The sequence below is a fragment of the Haemorhous mexicanus genome, chromosome 4 (genome assembly GCF_027477595.1).
Source record: "Haemorhous mexicanus isolate bHaeMex1 chromosome 4, bHaeMex1.pri, whole genome shotgun sequence".
NCBI classification, from domain to species: Eukaryota; Metazoa; Chordata; class Aves; order Passeriformes; family Fringillidae; genus Haemorhous; species Haemorhous mexicanus.
This window is the reverse complement of record NC_082344.1, coordinates 59,929,178-59,948,406: the sequence shown is the minus strand read 5'-3', so window position 1 is coordinate 59,948,406 and position 19,229 is coordinate 59,929,178. Positions and strand designations below refer to the sequence as shown.

Sequence of the window (19,229 nt, the reverse complement as noted above, 5' to 3'; positions counted from 1 at the left end):
TATCATCAGGTTATTTCCTAGCCAACTTCTTTTACTTCCAGACGGGAAAAGAAATCACAGAATCATAGTAGAGCACTCCTGTTTACATATGTGGCCAGTTGAGCGGTTTCCCAGCTTCTGTTGCTTTTTTTTAATGCACCAGTTCTGATTATGTTTTCCAAGAGGCTACAGAGCTGTTTTGTTTCCTCCTCTGTGCACAGCTGATGGAGCGGAATGAATTTGGTAATACCAAGACCATTCCTGTTGCCACTAGGACGCAATACTAGAGGACTATCCAGGGGTCAGACTGACTCCCAATTTCTGTCTAGTCAGCTGATGGGAAAAGCAGGCTGCTGACTTTTTGGCTGGGAGAAAACACTGCTTCCTTCAGTGATTTCAACGGCTGCTTGTACCACTCTGCTGTAGTCACCTCATCTGCCCCTTTCTGTTGGCAGCACTAAGCACTGACTTATCCATGTGCTTACAAATGGGCACCCTTGTGCAGACTTGCTGTCCAGTAGTGATGGAAGAGGCTTCTCCGTGCTTCACTTCACTTCACTTCACTTATTGGCACTGAACAGGATTATCTTCCTGCATACAGTGAATTCTGGCATGTTTATGTTGGTCTTGCAAAATGAAGACGTATAGGAAGAATGCTTCCTTTTGCCATGAGAGAAATTACTAAGACTGCAGGCTTCCAGGAGAAGGCAGGGAAAATTGTTCATGTTTTAGTGCTGAACTAATGAAAAAATTTCTGAAAAAGTGCAATGATGGTTGTAGGAAGGTGAAAGCCCAGTGTACCTACCCAAATCCAGCCTGGGCCTGCTGCCACTGAACTCAGAAGCACCAAGCTAATTTGTGGTACCCGAAGACGTATTTTGCAATACACCCCTCCCCTCTCAATGCTAGAGATCAGACAGTTTACAACCTACTGCTATTCTGAGAGAAGCACATGCCAAGTACATCTCTTATTTTTCAATATTACACAACTGAGAAAGAAATGGTCTTGGCAATAGCTCAGGTGGAGCTCAATGTGTTCTTTTGTGCTCAGCTCAGGACACTTGAAGAAAACAGAGTCAAAAAAGGGTTCAGAGGAACGCCATAAAACAGATCTGAGTCTGAAGGAATTGACTTCAGCAGAAAGAAGAGCAGATGAATTAAACAAATGATTAAATGGGTGATGCACGAACTAAACCACTACATGATAAAAAAATCCTAAAAAATCTTCAAAAGGTACAAATCCAGGGATCAGAAAGGAGGAGGAAGATAAAGGGAGGTTGTGTGAAGTGTGTTAATGGAAGAAAAAGCAGGAATACAGAATGAATACCACTTTTAAAAATTACCTCTAAGCTATGGAACAATTAGTTGTTCAGTGGTAGAGGAGAAGGCTGTTATTTGTGACGTATTAATCTAGAAATGACAAAGCACTGAAACATGCAGTCATGTGCAGCCCTAGACCGGCCTGGAGACAGACTGAATGACATAACTTTTACATCTGTAACATCTATTACACTGTGCTATGGGGTTTGTCTTTGAAAGATGGTGCTCAGCAGTACACAAATCTATGGGGAAATGGAGAAATATAACAGATAAATGGTTTCATTCATATTTTCTCAGAAATTATGCTCTCCTGTGTAGGTTTGAAGCCGTATTTTCAAACATGTTTCTTCTCAGGTAGCTGGATAAAAAAGTAATGCTGAACTGCACTGAAGTGAATCTACTGGAGACTTCTGTGAGATCTCAGCATACCTGTGGTATATTAAAGTAAACAAACACACACAAGCCATGCTTAAAGGAAGAGCCATCATTTCACATTTCTCACCTGCAGTTCCAGAGAGTTCCACACTTAAGGTTTGTTCAATAGTCTTGTTCTCAAATGGGGAACCCTTGGGATCACTGGAAGACAGGGCACATTTATAAAAACAAGCTGAAATGGAGTTGCTGTAGCCAAAATCTACTAAAACCCCCTCCCTTTCATAAATGTTTGCACTTTTTAGTACTTACTTTGGTGACTCGGGTGTCAATGGAAGTGATAAACTTGTTGGTTTGGCTAAAGGAAAAAAGAAAACAATTATGCAATATTTAAACACTCTGTAAATTATACTGCAAACATTTCTTTATACTTTGGCATTGGAATCGTATGGTAGTCAGTTAGGGCCAAGCTCTAATAGTTCAATTTCCATTTCAGTGTATCTCAGATAGATAAATAAAGAGACTCATCCTGATTCCTTATTTACTAGTACCAAAAGGGCACCTAAATTTCAACAATTATTTACATCAATGACTCTACCTCTGAAATACAGGACACAACCCAAATGACAAGAACCTTTCAGAAGAGTGGTACATGTCAAAAGTCAATGAAGAAGTCTACAGGATACACTGTGAAAACGTTACTTCTCTCAGTGTTAATTTAGACTACAGTTCACGTTTTATTTGGAAACAGGAGCAGCAGAATAACTACAAAGTAACAGAACGTTATGAATATTCAGTTAATTTTACTTCTACAAGATACAATTTTATATACAGCACTGAGAATAGGTTGTTTCTATGAGGCCAGAGTCCAACCAGTTATAGTCCAAATTTTTGCAAATTATGCTGCAAAGTATGACAAACCATGGACATAGTCACAGATGGTTAAAAATGGGGTTGAAGCTCTCAGCACTACAATCCCGACATACGCAAGAAACAAAGCTCTGGCTGTAACAATGTAAGTCTTTGCAGCTTTTACTCATGCAAAATTGTATTTTCTCAGAGCAAGCCAAGAACCAGGGTGTTGTAATACAACTAAGACACCTTTAAAATTAAAAATTATAGTACTTGCAAATTTTACTTTTCAGAAGTTAGATTGATGTTTTAAATACAGAGAGCATTGTAGCAAGAACAACAGCAGGGGATCTCTTCTGCAGATTAATTACTTAAGACAAAATGTTCCCCTTGAACACTCCTGCACTGCAGATCTTTTGTCCAGAGTGTCACTACTGCATATTTCATATTCATTACAGGCTTGGAGCTCCCATCAACATTAAGGGATTTTGTATGCAAATTGATTACTTTTATATGCTCTAGAGCATTCCTGAAGTAATATAACGTTTTAAAAAATTAATTCTCAAAAGCTGCATATTGTTTCTTCTCCTCCCCATATGAGAAATGGAAGCTCAGGTGTTCACCTCAGGTTCACCTTCCTCAGAAGTCACTGCTGGAGTGAGGAGATGCACCTCAACGAGTTATTTGTCTGGTCCAGCACAGTCACTGATTTGTGCATTACACCAGGTGCAGTAAAACTGAATGTAACCTGACACATCTTTCTGTGCAATTTATATACATCTAGGAATACTAATGTTTGCCTGTGGCTACCTAGAGGTAAAATTGGCTTAAAAAAACCCAGTCTGCAGTAAGGCTCTGGAATAAATTTTTATACAAAGGCTTTCCTTTTTTTTACCCCTTTTTTCTTTTTTTTTTTTTTTTTTTTTTGAAATAAAAATTTGCACACTCTTAACCAATTTAGGCTCAGGAAGCTGAATGTGTAAGAGCTATTTACATCTCTAAAAAGTCTCTATCTAGCCCTTAGTCCCACAGAATAGCCCCACATCAGAGTATACACATATTAAATTCTGAAGCACTGAGGCACAGTGCAAATCTGCCAGAGATGGGCACAGAACCAAGGCATTATCTCACACTCCCATGTATTAATTTTAGGCAGATATCACTGAGGTCTCCCACTGAGAAGTTCGCATACCAAAACACCCATCAGTTTTCTTATTGCTAGGCAAGAGCTTGACCAAACACTCTTTCTGCAAAGGATTCATACTCACATACAGCTATTGATAGTGTAAATATTTAGCCAAGACGCTGTCATTTTACATGGTGCCTGTTTATTACAGTTTCAAGGTCTACTGTAATGTGTGTGTGGGGGGTTTTATTAAAAAGAGTTCACATCAAGTTGCTTGTCCCTGTAAATTGAAAACATTCAGGTTCAAAAGAACTACGTTTCCTCGTGGGCAAATTTCAGTGCAAAACCACAGATGATCTTTGGCATGAATGCGTTTGTGGACATTCCCGTGGGTTTGCAATATGTTTGCAACAGTAACCCTAAAGGAAAATAACATTTGACTTATCCTTGGTGAGCTTTCCCTAACTCTGAAAGAAAATCTCAGACTGTGATACTTTTTAACACAGAAGGAGCCAATTTTCTTGTACTTTTGATTAAATGTATGAACCAATGACTGCAGGTCTGCAAATATCAGTTAAATTTGCAAGGTTGATTCTGCATGAATTGACTGTCCAAGCTGAAAGCATTATATTCTTGTATTTGCATTATATGCAAATCCATTGATATTGAAGTTATATATTGGTGTATGAGGCAAATTTGCTGAAAAAACATTTCAGAAGCCTGTAAATTAAAGCACAGGAAAATTAAAGAAGGTAATTTCTCTGTGCCTGCAAATTCACCTGCAAGACCACTAAAATCACAGTCATCTGTTAAGCACAGTTGTTAGCTGTATGTCCCTCTGGACTTTCCTAACCTCTCCTCCGTGCTGTTTCCACAGCTCAGTGTGCCCTGACTCTTTGAAGTGAATCGACACAATTGCTCAGCTGGGGGAAAAAAGCAGCTCTGATCTGAATAGAAAGACTTTATAATCTGTATGTATGCTTGTGTGCACATACATCTCTGTATGGGTATAACATACATGTGCATAGAGCACGTTATACATGACACACCTAATCACCTGCCACCTTAACTCCAACAGTGTTAATAAAACCCCCTGCAACTTCTGGTAGTTCTATTTTTCAGTACCATTGCAGTAACAGACCCAGGTTTCACATGTAGAGTTCAGTCTGGATTCTGCTGTGAAAGCAAACTGCTGAAGCCATCCAGAAGAAGTGGCAATTGGCATAAAGAAGCTTTAGGAGCAGCTGGATTTTCTTCTTACGAGAAATATTGTTCAGATAATTTGAGACCATAATGGAGAAAACCCTTACTTAGAATGTCAGAATGTACAGCTGCAAGAACAATATTTACTTACAGGAAGGGAAGATTGTTTTTATTAAGTTTGCTTATACTTCTTAGTGCAGAATGAGAAAGAGGGAGGGGAAAAGAAAAAAGAACATACAGTTTACAACTGTTGCTTTGAAAATACCAAACAGCACATCTAGGGTCACATCCTGATCTCTGCTGCAGACAGGTAACTTCCATTGACTGCAGTGGAGGCATCCAGGATTGGCACTGATGTGTCTGAGATAGGCATGTAGCCTTTCAGATGCCAGGCCAGCATCAATACAGAGATGTATTTTAAAGTAGCAATAATTTTAAAAAGCTCCCTTTGGGTTCGTAAGCTTTTACAGCTTTCCTTTATCGTGGGAAAACAGACAGGGAAAGAGAGGGAGAGAAAGTCAGAGAGGAGGCTTTAAGTTCTTGCATCTCTGTCACAGAAGCTACTTGTAATATAGACCAGTTTTTTACACATCAGGGGATACTAAAAGTCAACACAAGTGTTTAGTTTTGACCATAAAAAATCCAAAAACGAGAGAGAAACATCAGGATGGCATCTAAACTTTCAACTATTTACAAAATAAAATTACAAACCAGTATTCCAGCTTTAACAGGAATGACACATTTATTGTTTTCTCTGTAGCAGTGAGAGCACTATTTATTGTCTCTTAAGGGCTGTGTGGCAGGTTAACAATGCCCTCAGTTTTACTCCAGCAAAAGAGAAAGAAGCTCACTAATGAACTGGCCTGCCGAACTTGTTTAGGGGTATAATGATTTCTTAGTGGTACAGTTCTCTGTGAGTAAGTATCTCCAGCTAGCTTGGTATATTACCATGTGGTATTTGTTAAACTTTTCCTGAGATCCTTTTCTGAGGCTTGGGGCAATAAATAAAAGAAACAAACATGTCTAAAAGCTACATCTAGTTAACTAATTCTAACTTCATTATACTGTTTAAAAATTCTCTTTACACAGAAGAGATGCTGGATTTCCAATACTAATCCAAAGAACAGAAGAAGTACTGAGGGTATTCCCAAAAAAGGTACTCCAGCTTCCCTGGGTTACTGCTGGTACCAAAGCTGTATTCTGCAGTCCCACACCTACCCTGCAGATGATTTGTCTGAGACTGCAGATGGGGCTTCCTTTTGGAGGTGCATTTCTCTTTGCTGCTGTTCCTGTTCTCTGCTGGTTTGGTCTGAGGAGGATCATCATTCGTAGTCAGATATTTGAGAAGTTCAGAGCAGGGACGTCTCTGAGGCTTTTGCTGTTGACAAATGCTCTTCGCTTTATTGCTCCATGAATTCTCAGTCTTAAAACAGGGTAAAATAAAATAAAATAAAATAATAAAATAAAATAAAGTAAAGCTAAAATTAGTGAGCTGAACCTTATCAGAATGAATATAGGTTTTCTGAAGAGATGAGATTTTCAATGAAGTGTTCAGCCTAAGTGTACTAGATCTATGAGCTGTGAATAACTGTTTGCAGAACAAGGAAAGAAAATTACATTTAAAATTCCTAAATGACATTTATGCAGCTTTTTATTTCATTTCTCCTACATTGCAATGTTCCTACTCAGCAACATGTAACTAACAAGACCCTACAGCGCCTTTAGTGTGAACAAAAAAATAAGCTGGTTTAAACCTTAATTTGCTGCTGATTGCTTGGGCCCAGTATTCACAACTCTCTTAAGTACTCCTAAATGGCCCGTTTTCAGTTACACTGAATGGCAAGACAAACATTGTTTAACACTTCCTGCCAACAGAATTATGTCCAAGCCCCCCAATCCATCCAATCAATGTCTAATATACATCTTTTGCCAAGAATCCAGTGTCATTTGTCTTAGCTCAGACAGCTGGGAAAATGGCAGTCCCACATCCTGGAGTCACCCATAAACAACACCAGACCATCAGCAAATTTTATCACACCCCATCCTACTCAGTGTATCAGTAAAGTAGGTAAGAGTAACAGACGGTGTGACAACAACTGAACTCTGCCAAGAGGAGGGGCAGAAATGAGATATTCAGAGCATAAAAGAGCTCAGATGATTTTCTGGAACCCAGTCTACAACTCACATTTTTTAAAAATTAGTTGGAAGATAGTAAGCACATACAAAACATTCAGATCTACTGCTTGCTTGATTGCTAAAAGCATAAAAGACCTTGTTACACTTTCTTTTTTTTTCCTTATTATAAAAATTAAGTTTGTACCTTAACAACCACAGGGCTTGTTCTGATCCTGTGATTAGTGTTTGCATGGTTTTGTGTGCTGAGACCACTGCATTCATTGTAATTTAGCTGAGTGTTGGCTGGAGCCAGCAAGAGCTTCTTAAGCTACAAACACATCAGGGAAAGGGAAGTGGAAGGAAAAGAGTAGAGTTACACATCTTTATCAATTAAAGTGACTTATCTATATTTTTGCATAGTTACTTAAAGTTAGTTATATCAATTTCAGCAAGCAAAGTAAAATAAAACAAAAAGCAGGACTTGATATTCCTCAGAGTAAACAGATTTCATTTTCTCCAGGCTTGGCAGCACATTTCTACTCCCTTTACTGCAGCATACTGCGGGGCAAGCAGAAGTGACAGGGATCTTGGATCTCTGAATCCTGGGCAAAATGAAATTCTCAGTGATCTGTCTGACATGAAGAGGCCTCTGATCTATACAGAGACATAAACTTTAACAGAGTAATGGATCTGGTGTCAAGATTCAGGTATCTGGCTCTGCTCCCACTGAAGCCAGTGATAAGAGGCTTTCAGCAGAAACAGAATCACATCACAGACCAGATTTACTAAGCAAAATGCGTATAATGTTTCACCCACATCCTCATCCAAGATTCAGTTTTGCCCTGGTTAGCACTAAGCTGGTGCTTACTGGTCAAATCAATGTTAAAGACACAAAATCAGCCCTGCATCCCAACGGACTCATCGGGCCTTTCTTCAGAGATCACCAAAAATGATGTCTGAACACACACAACAAAAAGAGCCCCGAGAAATGAAATATGAGTTAAGAACCATTACCCCGACTTATCTGAACAGAATGATAAGCAAAAGTGTCAGCCCCATTAGCTTAAGAGTTTCAAAAACAACCTTTTCAACAATTTTTTAACAGACTGCCATATTAATCATCCCATGGCTATTTGGTGGGGGGGTTTCCCCCGCTTAATTTTCAGTTCTTTACTTGATTTTTCCTCTCCAGTCTAAATGAAAAGTCCAGACCTTACTGTGACTACATCATACCCATGCAGCGGGTAGCCAGAGGCACATCCAATTCCTGTTAAACAGTAGGAAGGGTTCTTACTAGAGACGGCTCTTCTGCCTCCTGAGTTGGAGGGGCGCCGTCGGGCACTGGGGAGGGGCTAGCGGCATTTTCGTTGGTCACATCTCCATCTGTCAGTGCATCAAAGGAAGGCAATCCATCCTCATCCACAGGGATGCTGTCCAGTGTTTCTGTGAGAACAGCTAGCAAGTTTGCCTCGCTCTCTTCATCTAGTTTCTGTGGGAGATGACAAAATAAAAAGAGGAACCAGGTGAGAAAAGGAACAAAACGATGCCGCTGTGTGTGAACAAGCAGACAACACGTAGTTCAACTGGCCTTGAAACAGCAACCTGCAACAGAATCTCAGACAATGTAATTAGGTACAATAAAATGATCCATTTCTGTCCAAAAGAAATCTCTTCACACTCGTGGTGTCTTGCCAGTTTACTTTTCTTCTACAATTCTTTCTTTTGTCAGGTGTTAAGAATGATAAATGATCACTCAGGGATTGTATTACAGGATGAGCCTAAGATGCTGACACCTAATGATGGTGTCAGCCCAGGCTGTCCCTTTCTTTTGCTCTTCAACACTGTACACCAGCTAATTGGTGTGACAAAATTACAGGAATCAGACAGCTAATCAGGACACCAGAACGAATCACCAGTAAAATACGGAAAACTTGATTCACATATATGGTCCAGCGTAAACAAGAAAGGGTTTCCCTTCCACACTTCTGCAAATCCTTGCTCCAAAACAAAACAGCTTCCTAGTCCTCAGTATTCTGGTGTAAGAATAGCCAGCAGCACTCATATGGTAAATGACAGGTTGTTTGGGTTTCTTTTAAAGAAACATATTAGGCAGGTTGCCTTTGAAGTTGACCTTTCAAATTGTGTCTTTTGAGTACTCAATACGCTATTGTATGCATTTATCAAATTCCGACTGCAATTATAAAAAGTAGATTAATTTCTAATCAGAAGTGCCTGTAATGTTAATTTATATCTTATTTCAGCAGCAAGAGTTCTTTTTGTCAAATTGAGTAAATTTAAGTGCCTCCTGATTTTTAATGAAATATAGTCCCTACTGTATATTGAGATACGGATTTTTTGAGTGCTGAGAGTTAGAACTGAGAAATAGAACTGTGTAAAAATCATTATATTTATTTTCAGAGAGATTGGAAATTGATCTTGACAGATCAATTATCTAGGACTCCTAGGCTGATCCTAGTGCTATTGAAGTAAATGAAAAGCCTTTCACTGATTCAAGTGATATAAAATTGGGAGTTTCTCCACCAGCATCAGAGTAGCTCGTCATGTTCCAGGTCCCCACTGTGAAAAAATTTCAGCAAAGTTCAAATCTCAAAGTAAGAAAGTGAACTATCAGGACAAATAATAGCAGCAAGACGAACAAACAAGCAAAAAAAGAAGTCAAAAAAGGCAACAGCAAAACATTGCCAAGTTACACTTTGGAAAAAAAATAATCAAGTGAATCTGGGTATCCCCTTAGCATACTTTTTTCAGTAATACTTTTATCTAGCAGACTCTGAACAGAGATGATCATAAACCACGCAGATAATTGCTCCTGCAAGGCTTCTCTGCCAAATCACACCTCACAGCTTCTAACATAAAAGCTGTCTTTGAGCTAGAAAGCTAAGGCAGAGCACTGTTCTGGTGCTTACAGCACCATCTCCAAGAAACAAATAAATACTCAGGCAAGCTAATGCTAAGGAGAAGCATTTACTTGAAAGGCCAAAAGGCACTTATCCACTGAGAAAAAATATCCAAATTTTGGTATCAGGTGATTTCCACCATACTAAGCAGGCATATGCACACAGCTGTGATAATTCAGTGTGTAGAAAATGAAAACGGCAGAAGGGAGCCAAATGAGACCATGCTCTGAATTCAGCTTTTCACAGCCACTTTCTGAGAGGAAAAGAGAAAAACTACTGTGTCACTTATAGAATAGTAAGAAAAGGCATTCTTGGGCAAGAAAGTGTATACCAGTGTTTTTTCCCAATGGCATTTCAAGTCCCTCACAGGTGGTGGGATGAATGGTGCGAGAGCCAGCCCTCGAGCCTAGAGTGTCCATGAGTTGGTTTGGCTGCCTGACCCCAGCCCTACACCAGGAATGTTTTCAGCAAGTCCATCTGGTGGGGCACACTGCTGAGCCTTGCAGCTTATAAAGCTGACAATGAAGTTGGAAGTGTTGCTATTTCTAACAGGGAATGCCTTCTTTAATAATAGCATGCCAGAAGAAAACCTGATATTTGCTGTAAGCTGCTCCACTCTCATGCTTTAAACAGACATTCAAGTGCGCTGACATTCAGGAACAGAAAGTTGAGCGGACACCGGTCCTCATCACAGCAATTTCAATTAGTTTTGTACAAGTTTCAACATTCAAACACCCCAGAGAAAGCAGAGGATGTGACAAAGAGGACTCTGTTAAACAATTAATGTCACTTTCCATTATTGCTTCAGTCCCAATTTACAGAGCAAATAAATCAAAGTCACCACAGATGAAGCACACTAGCTGGCTAACACATGTCTATTCACAAACGACATGGCAGCAGGAACACATTAGTCAAGAAAATGACATTGCTAGATAACCTCCTAAAGGTTTAACTATGCTATTGCTAAATAATTGTCCTAAATCACTGTTTATAAAGAAGCACAGTTATTAGATACAGCAGAAATGGTGCTGAGGAGAGATGCAGAGGGAGAGATGGTTGGGTACATCAACGTCTGAGCAATAATCACTGAAGCAGCAGCTTCCTCCTTTGCTGTTGCAGTCTGAGTCTCGGTGTTGACAGCACTGGGGAGAAGCAACGCCATGGCCAAATGCAGGCTCTTTCACAGTTTCAGCACTGTCACTGCAGAAGTTCACATTTCAGACTGGCATCCAACCTGCTCACCACACAGGCTCAGTAGAACAGGAGGAACCGAGCACCCTCCACCTCTGCCAAGGCCAGAGGATGAGCTGTGTAGTCTCTGGAACTGACTCCATGTCCCTAACTTCAAGCAGGATCTTATAAGAAGGATTTGCTTCTCTTTATAGGAGCAGATCCTAGGTATTTAGACCACCTAAATGAACTACAGTGTGTAAGAAAAAGGACCAGAGGATAATCTCAAATGTAAAGCTGCATGGCAAATGCAATTATTAAACTTTTATGAAAACAATTCATAATGACTGTATGTTGCTAAGTTGCCTTTTAAATGCAGAAGCAGCTATTCATCACTTCCAAATCACACTGTTATGTTAGCATAAAGACACTGGGGCCAGATACCTTTTGATCCCTATAATTTTCACCCAGATGAAAGAGGCAAGGAACACAAGTATGCCAATGGATACATGTACTTCTGTGTTTCTGACAACAGAAATTTCCAGCATATCCAGAAAGCCATTAGCTCTGAAAGGAAATAAAATTTGGCATTTATGTCACTCTTTACGGGTGAATGCAACAGAGGTAAACTGCCAGAACATCAACCAATCCTCAAACATGAGTCCATCTAGGAGTCCAAAGACCATGGAAAGTTTCTAACTGTGCTCATCTCTGCTTTTACATGTTTTGCTCTAATACTTTAATATTTCTACAGCACTAAAAACAATTCTCTGTCTGAAAACACTGTAATAGTTGTGTAACAATCTAATTGCATTTCTGCCTTCAGTAAAATGTCTCCAGAGATATTCTCTCTTTGGCCAGTGAAATAAGTTGATAATTCACCCATGCAAAGGTATTTAAATCCTCTACCCCGATGATTCCCTCTCTTTTGCTTATTCTGACTATTGATGGAGCTGGGCTCACCCTGTGGTTAGCATTTTATGTCTGTAACACCTGTTACTTGTTGGCAATCCACAGAGGCCAAAGATTGAGCTGTAACAGGAGCTTGTCCATGCTGTCACTCACAGGCATCCCTTTAGGGTGCATATAAGGAGCAATGCTGTAATTTATTCTTAAATTTTCTTCCTTTTAAAAAAATCATGAAACATTTTAAAATCTCAGTCATTACCATCAGATTGGGTTAGAGAAAACCTAGGAAAACTTGAAATCTACAAGCCCATGGGCCCTGGCTAAACCCATCAATGAATTCTGGAGAGAGCTGGCAGACATAATAGTGAGGCTGCTTCTGGTCATCTTTATAAGGTCGTGGAGATCAGGAGAGGTGTCTGAGGACTGCAAGAAAGCAGATGTCATCCCAGTCTTCAAAAATGGCAAGGAGTCACAAGTGGCATCATGAGTGGTGTTCCACAAGGTTCAATACTGGGCCCAGTATTGGCCCACTCAACAACAATGAGGCCAGTCAGCCTCGTCTCAATCCCTAAAAAGGTGATGGAGCACCTCATTCTGGAGGCCACCTATATCTACATGGATGACACCAAGGCAATCAGAGGTAGTCAAGCATGGTTTCACTAAAGATAAGTAAATAATGATTGACCAACCTGACTGCCTTCCATGACGAAAAAACTACCTGGTTGGATAAGGGGAGAGCAGTGGATATTGTCTACCTTGACTTCAGCAAGGCTTTTGACACTGTCTCTCACAACATCCTCATAGGCAAACTCGGGAAGTGTGGGCTGGATGAGTGGACAACGTGGTGGATTGAGAACTGGCTGAACAGCAGATCCCAGAGGGTGGTAATCAGCGTCATGGGCTCTAGTTGGAGGCCTGTCCTGTCACAAGTGGTGTTCCCCAAGGTTCAATACTGCGCCCAGTACTGTTTAATTTAGTCATCAGTGACTCGGATGAATGCTCAGATGCCTCCTCAGCAAGCTCATGGATAACACAAAGTGGGTAGAAGCTTTGGGCTGATCCCCCTGAGGGCTGTGCAGCCCTTCAGAAGGACCTGGGCAGGTTGGAGAGATGGGCAGGAAGGGACCATTTGAAATTCCACAAAGGCAAATGCAGGATCCTGCACCCGGGGAACAAAAACCCCAGGGACCAGCACATGCTTGGGGCTGAACTGCTGGAAAGCAGCTCTGCAAAGAAGGACCTGGGGGACACCGAGTGTCCGTGAGCCAGCAGTGTCCTTGTGGCCAGGAGGGCCAGTGGTACCCTGGGGTGCATTAGGGAGAGCAGTGACAGCAGGCTGAGGGAGGTGATCCTGCCCCTCTACTCAGCCCTGCTGAGGTGCATCTGGAGTTCTGTGTCCAGTTCTGGGCTCCTTAGTACAAAAGAGACATGGAGCTCCTGGAACAGGCCCAGAGGAGGGGGACAAGGATGCTGAAGGGACTGGAACATCTCTGTTACGAGCACAGGCTGAGGGAGCCCTTCCATTTCAGCCTTGAGAAGGCACAAATGGGAGGGGAGCTCATCAATGTCTGTCAGTACCTGAAGGGAGGGTGGCAGGAGGATGGAGCCAGGCTCTGCTCAGTGGAGCCAAGCAACAAGACAAGAGGCATTGGACAGAAACTGATGACCAAAACTTTCTACCTGAACATAAGGAAGAACTTTTTTACTCGGTGAAGGACAGAGTACTGCAACAGGCTGCCCAGAGAAGCTGTGTCTATTCTGCCACTGGAGACATTCAAGAACTGTCTGGACACAGTCCTGTGCCATGTGCTCTAGGATGGCCCTGCTTGAGCAGGGAGGTTGGTCCAGCTGACCCACTGTTGTCCCTTCCAACCCATTTGTGTTTCTGTGATCCCTTCTTGAAAACCCTGAAGCTAGTGTGCAGATGCCCTAACTCAGGATTATCCTGAAGATTTTTTCATCAGCACAGGTGTGCTGATCCATTCCAGAAGAGGATCAAGCCCATCTTTTAGAAAACATTTTCAATATATTAATAGTATCTCCAACATCTTCCCTTTGGGGGACTTCTCCTCTTCCTTTCAATTGTGATTAGTGCATGCACAACTTTTGCTGACTGTATCTCAAGGAGTGAAATCAGCTAATGAATGATGATGCTCTGAAGCTTCTTAAGTGACAATTTGAATAGCATGTGGGCTCACTGTGATTCATACTGAAAGATCAGGGTCTAAGCTGCATTATTAATCCACAGCCCCAAGGAGCTGGGAGCAGTGGCAGCTCGCCACATCTTTGTAAAGAGCCCAGGAAACTCTGGGACAGATCCACAGCTGGCAGAAGCTGTCATCACTCCAGCAGCCCAGCTTGGTAAGCAATTCAGAGCAGCCAGGTGTACACCAGAACTCACAAGGGATCACCATTCCAACATATCGACTCATTTCTCCTCATCAGCCTAAGATCTATTCATAGCACAATTAACAAAGAAAATAAAATATTTTCCTCCAGCTGAAAATATGAGTGATCTAAAAATACTAATACATTATGGCTCTACCTTCAAACAAACAAAACTGACTTGTGAGCACACCAGGGATTTCCAACAGGACTTAATTCCTTAATTACAAATTTTGGAGTAAGGATGTCCTTAAGATTGCCTTTTCCTTAAGAAACAAGGGGTACAGATTCACCCTTTTTTGCACATAAGGATGCAGAGGTGCTGAAAAGCTCATTAACACCACTCAGGCCCTGAGCACCTCCTGTCAACAAACAAGCAGGAGTAGGGGCAGGTGCTGTCTCAGCACTGGCCCCACAAACCAAGCTTTGCCACAAGAGGATAAGGAGCCACAGGCTGGACAGAAGCACCAGGAGGGTAGGAGGTGCACAGGGATTAGGATGCAGGTTGGTTGGTATTCCTACTCCTGACTAAACTGAAGAACTGAAGTCAAGGAGCAGGAAAGGGAAGAGGGAAAACAGCCCAAGTTGTCTCTCTTCTGGTACAGAAGGAGCCAACCTGCCATGGCATGGCACAGACAGAGCTCTCATGTTGATTTTGCTGCCTTTTCCATGTGCTGTCCAAGGGAAGCTCCTCCTTTTCCTCAACTTAGAGCTGGCTGTACCCAGGGCCAAAGACGAATTAGGGGTCCAAGTGGTGAATCACTTGTTCCACCCTACCTGCTCACAGTCAGTCCCATACACTTATATATTTGAAGAACTTTCTCAGCTTTTATTTTACTGTTCAACAGCTTTGCAAATCCTTAGGCGTCCTGCATTGTCTTACAGTAAAAATTCACATGATGCATTTGCATTAGAACATTTTTCCAAGGTCTGTTAGTCTGGTCCCCAAGAGACACTCCCATAATTGAAATGCTTAAGTCCAGAGCTATCAATTATCTTTAAAAACAAAATGGAGTCCCACTAGGAGAAAATTACAGCCAGATTTCTTTATATGAAGTAGAAATATGGGGATTAATTATCACCACCCCTGTGCAAATGCCTTTAGGGTATGGAAAGGAAACAAGATATTTTCTTCTCTTGAAGGAGACAGCTATATTCATACTCCTCACATGCACCTGCAGGCAAAGACCACTTGAATCCAGAGCCTGCCTTCTGATTTCAGCAGTTTCACCACCCTTCATGTGGAATCTAGATACATCTCAATTGTAGGACCAACCACTTGCCCATATTTATGTAACAGCTTCACTCCAGTTGGATTTCTCCAGATACAGACTTGAAGTAATGTCCTGTACCACCCCAAAATTCTCTCCCCCAAAACCAACAAACCCCCAGAAACACTTCCAGGAACATTAGGGCACCACTGGAGGGACCTGCTACATGTCCGCAGGCTGAAGGAGACGGGAGCACCAGCAGCATCCATTTTCCCCCTCCCCCTTCAGGGTAAAACAGCAAAAATAAAATTAAAAAAAAAAAAATTTTTTTTTCATCATTACCATCATTATCAACATGTTGCTTATTTCTAAGAAAGTTCTTATGTGCAACCTTGGTAATTGAACTCAGATTGCTTTCTCTCTGTGAGATGCTCTCCTGACACTGTAAAACTGTGTCAAGCACTTGGTATTAAAGCATCACAACTCAAAACCACAGTACAGACCACTTGCAAATAGGCTTTTCTTTAAGATCATGCCCTTGGATCACTGGAAGTAATGCTGCCATAGTTCCTGTGAGATAACTACCTTTACAAGTGAAAAATCGAACCTTTCTGCTCTAACCTAAACATGTCAGTTGAAAAAAGTCTACTGAATATTACTCTACCACAAAGTCATCCTTTTTTATTACTTCTAACAAGTTGTTGCAGTTCAGAACTTTCCATTACAGCCTGGAAATTAAGTTTATTATAAACTGAAGAGCTACTAATTGACTTACTCATCTCATGAACTTGAGGATCTAGCTAGCAATCCATGCCTTGCATCTTTTGACCAAAATTCATTCACATTTTGCAAGCCATTTCAATTTGATTTGTGTAAACTGCATCTTTCCCCTCTATCATAGTAATCTTTGATTCTGGAGAAAAGATAAAACAAAAAACAATCTGCAAGCAAGATGTTGTGCTGTTGACTGTTTTAAGGGGACCAATGACAAGATACTGTGCTGGATTCCCTTTCAGTGGCATACCAAATATCAAAAATTTATAGTAAGTGAAACCACAGAATCTTTGCAAATGCAGTCAATTAAACTCAGTATCAAAAGGTCACTCTATTCAATTTATACTTGATCCTGAGCACAATATTGAGAAAACACTTGAAAACAAATCATCATCAGTTTGGACCTCAACATTTGCTGACTATTTAGACTACTTTGCTGATTACTAAATAAATGCTCTAACCATGTTTCTAACTGGGTTAGCTCATCAGGGGGGCTTTTTAACTTCTACAGGACTTGACACTGTAAAGGACCTGTAGCAGGTCTGTAGTACTGAGGCACACCATGGACTTACTATTGCGCTGCTTTGTCCTGTGCTAACAAAAGCCACCTGGTCTTCATGGGTGGGGAACTGCAGCAGGAGAAGATCTGGCATGTCTGGTCCAGCCCACAATGGGCTAGGTTTGGGCTGAGCTCCACAATGAAGCACAAAACTCACTCTGTGTTTCTGGTGGGTAAAACCAAGAGCAGGGAAAGTGCAGAAGTGCAAAGGATAAAAAGTGCCTGATGAAGAGCCACAATAAAAAGAAAGGCTGTAAGTTTTCCTTCGCTGTGCAAGAGTGACTCCAGAGAAGGTGGTGCGCCTGGGCTGGAGGTAAAGTTTCCTGTCTGCCAGAACTGCTGGGGCAGCACAGGTGAGCAGAGGAGCAAGTGATCTGGGGAAGGGGATGCAGGACAGGTAGCCTGGCCTGCATGAGCAGCTCAGTGCCCAATGTGCAAGAGGTTAGGCAGGCTGTCTCTGAGCTCACCACCCAGAAGCTTTGCCACTCGGAGCAGCAAATGGCACCTCTTACCCATCCTCCCTTCCTCACACAGAGACAGTTGCTCATGATTGTAATCAGGTCTGAGCAACAACTCAGACAGGGATTTTAAATTATTATTATTATGCACCTAAATAATATAGAGGAGGGGAGAGAGTTAAAGATCTTGGGGCCCCAGTCTGGACAAGCAAAGGAAGAAGGGGAAGGCAGGGTACAGCATAAGGTAGGGAAGACATTTGGGACTCTCCTGTTGCAGAGCTTTCAACAACAGTGTCAGTAATATTTCAGTCCAAAAAGTCAAGCACTGCTTGCTCAGATTTATTTATTTACTTGATTTATGGTCCATGCCCACACTAATCTCTCTATGCACTGACATAAGATTTTTCAACATTCATATACCTTTGTAAGGCAGCATAGCATATCCTGGAGGAAAAAAAAAAGCTACAGATATTTTGCAGTGATGATTTCACACATGTAATTGATGTAAAAACTTGTCTGTCCTCTTTATCATGATAAATATCACTAAAAACTGCACTCGAGTGTCAGTATGGACTCTGCCAACAAGAAGCACTATCTTGTCGCTTTTTTTCATTCTTTATCTCAGTGTTGCATTTCCTTTAGTTTTAATTATATTGGATATGTCAAGATGTCTATAATCATTCCTACTTCTGTCTTGAGATTTATGACTCTAAAGAGATATAAATGTAAAGGTAAAATTGTACACAATATAGCAGAAGAGTTTACACAGATTTTTAAATTTTGTTCATTTACGGGGAGACTAGTTTTGTACAAATGAAATGCACACTCAAAAATTGCTTTTTAGGCTACAAAATAAGACATTTCTAGCTGGTGCTTTCACTGTTAGAAAATTGGAATTTAATTTGACCAGGAAATTAGCATTTGTAAAGTATCAAATTCATTAAATGCTTTTTATGATGTTTTAATTTCTCAGAGTGTTCAGCTTCATCAAGCCTAACACATGCCCATTGAACAGGTATGATAAACACAAGTCATGTCTCACAGGAAGAAAAGCACTGGTTTTTCTTACAGTGGAATCAGGAGTGGATGAGTACATCATTAATACATCTGGACTTCCCCTCATTTTTTAATTATAATTTAACTGGATGGCAGCTATCTGGTTTGAGATGGTCAAAAAAGTATACTCAGATACAACACAAAAACTTGTTTACAAGCCTAAATATTAATTTTCTCTGTATATTTTACTGTGCAGCTCTATGTTACTTTTAGGTGGCACAGCAATGTCCTTCAATGTCCTCCTTGTTTGTATGTACTAGCAGAGGTGTTGACTGACACACACACAGCATTTAGAGAGGTGGTTTAGATAGATAAAATAAACCTCAGGTACCTGTACTCTAAGTGTCCTAGGCTGAAAGCAATAAATACTCCTTTATAATGAAGCACCAAATGAGAATGTGGAGATCCCACAGTAAGGAACGTCCTAGCAGGTATAGGGATAACAGCACAGTAAACTGGTGACTTTTGCCAGGCTCTTCAGAGTACCTTCACAGTCCCACGAAAATAAAATGAAAGCCTCTCCCAGCAAGCAAATAAGTCCTCATCTCAAAAAGCAGTGATTGAACAGTGCAACCTGGTAAACCCCTACAACCACCAATACTCTCCAGGATGAGGAAATGCATCTGAATTTTCCCCCTGGTTAAACACTTGGCTATATACGTTTGATAATATCCTCAGTTTCATATCTCCTTGATTTTTCATTCAGTGCTGAGACTTTCTTATTTTTTAATCTAATTTTGAGTATGCAAATAGAACTGTAAAGAGACGGTGATTTTAAAACAGAAAACATAAAAAAAAAAAAAAAAATTACAGAAAAGCTAT

General features: G+C 40.9%; 1 protein-coding gene across 3 annotated transcripts in view; it reads right to left on the bottom strand.

The window, feature by feature from the left end:
- Window positions 1-19,229, bottom strand: part of PPARGC1A (PPARG coactivator 1 alpha) — a 364,297-nt gene that overhangs the window by 24,491 nt on the left and 320,577 nt on the right. For 2 of the 3 annotated variants that reach the window (XM_059845075.1, XM_059845076.1), the window contains exons 3-7: window positions 8,262-8,456; window positions 7,173-7,295; window positions 6,071-6,275; window positions 1,984-2,029; window positions 1,802-1,875 (exon numbers count right to left, since the gene is read on the bottom strand). In XM_059845075.1, the coding sequence (XP_059701058.1) occupies window positions 1,802-1,875; window positions 1,984-2,029; window positions 6,071-6,275; window positions 7,173-7,295; window positions 8,262-8,456 (643 nt within the window). Of the gene's footprint in view, window positions 1-1,801; window positions 1,876-1,983; window positions 2,030-6,070; window positions 6,276-7,172; window positions 7,296-8,200; window positions 8,457-19,229 lie in introns of those variants that run through there. The other variant, XM_059845077.1, reaches the window with a different exon arrangement.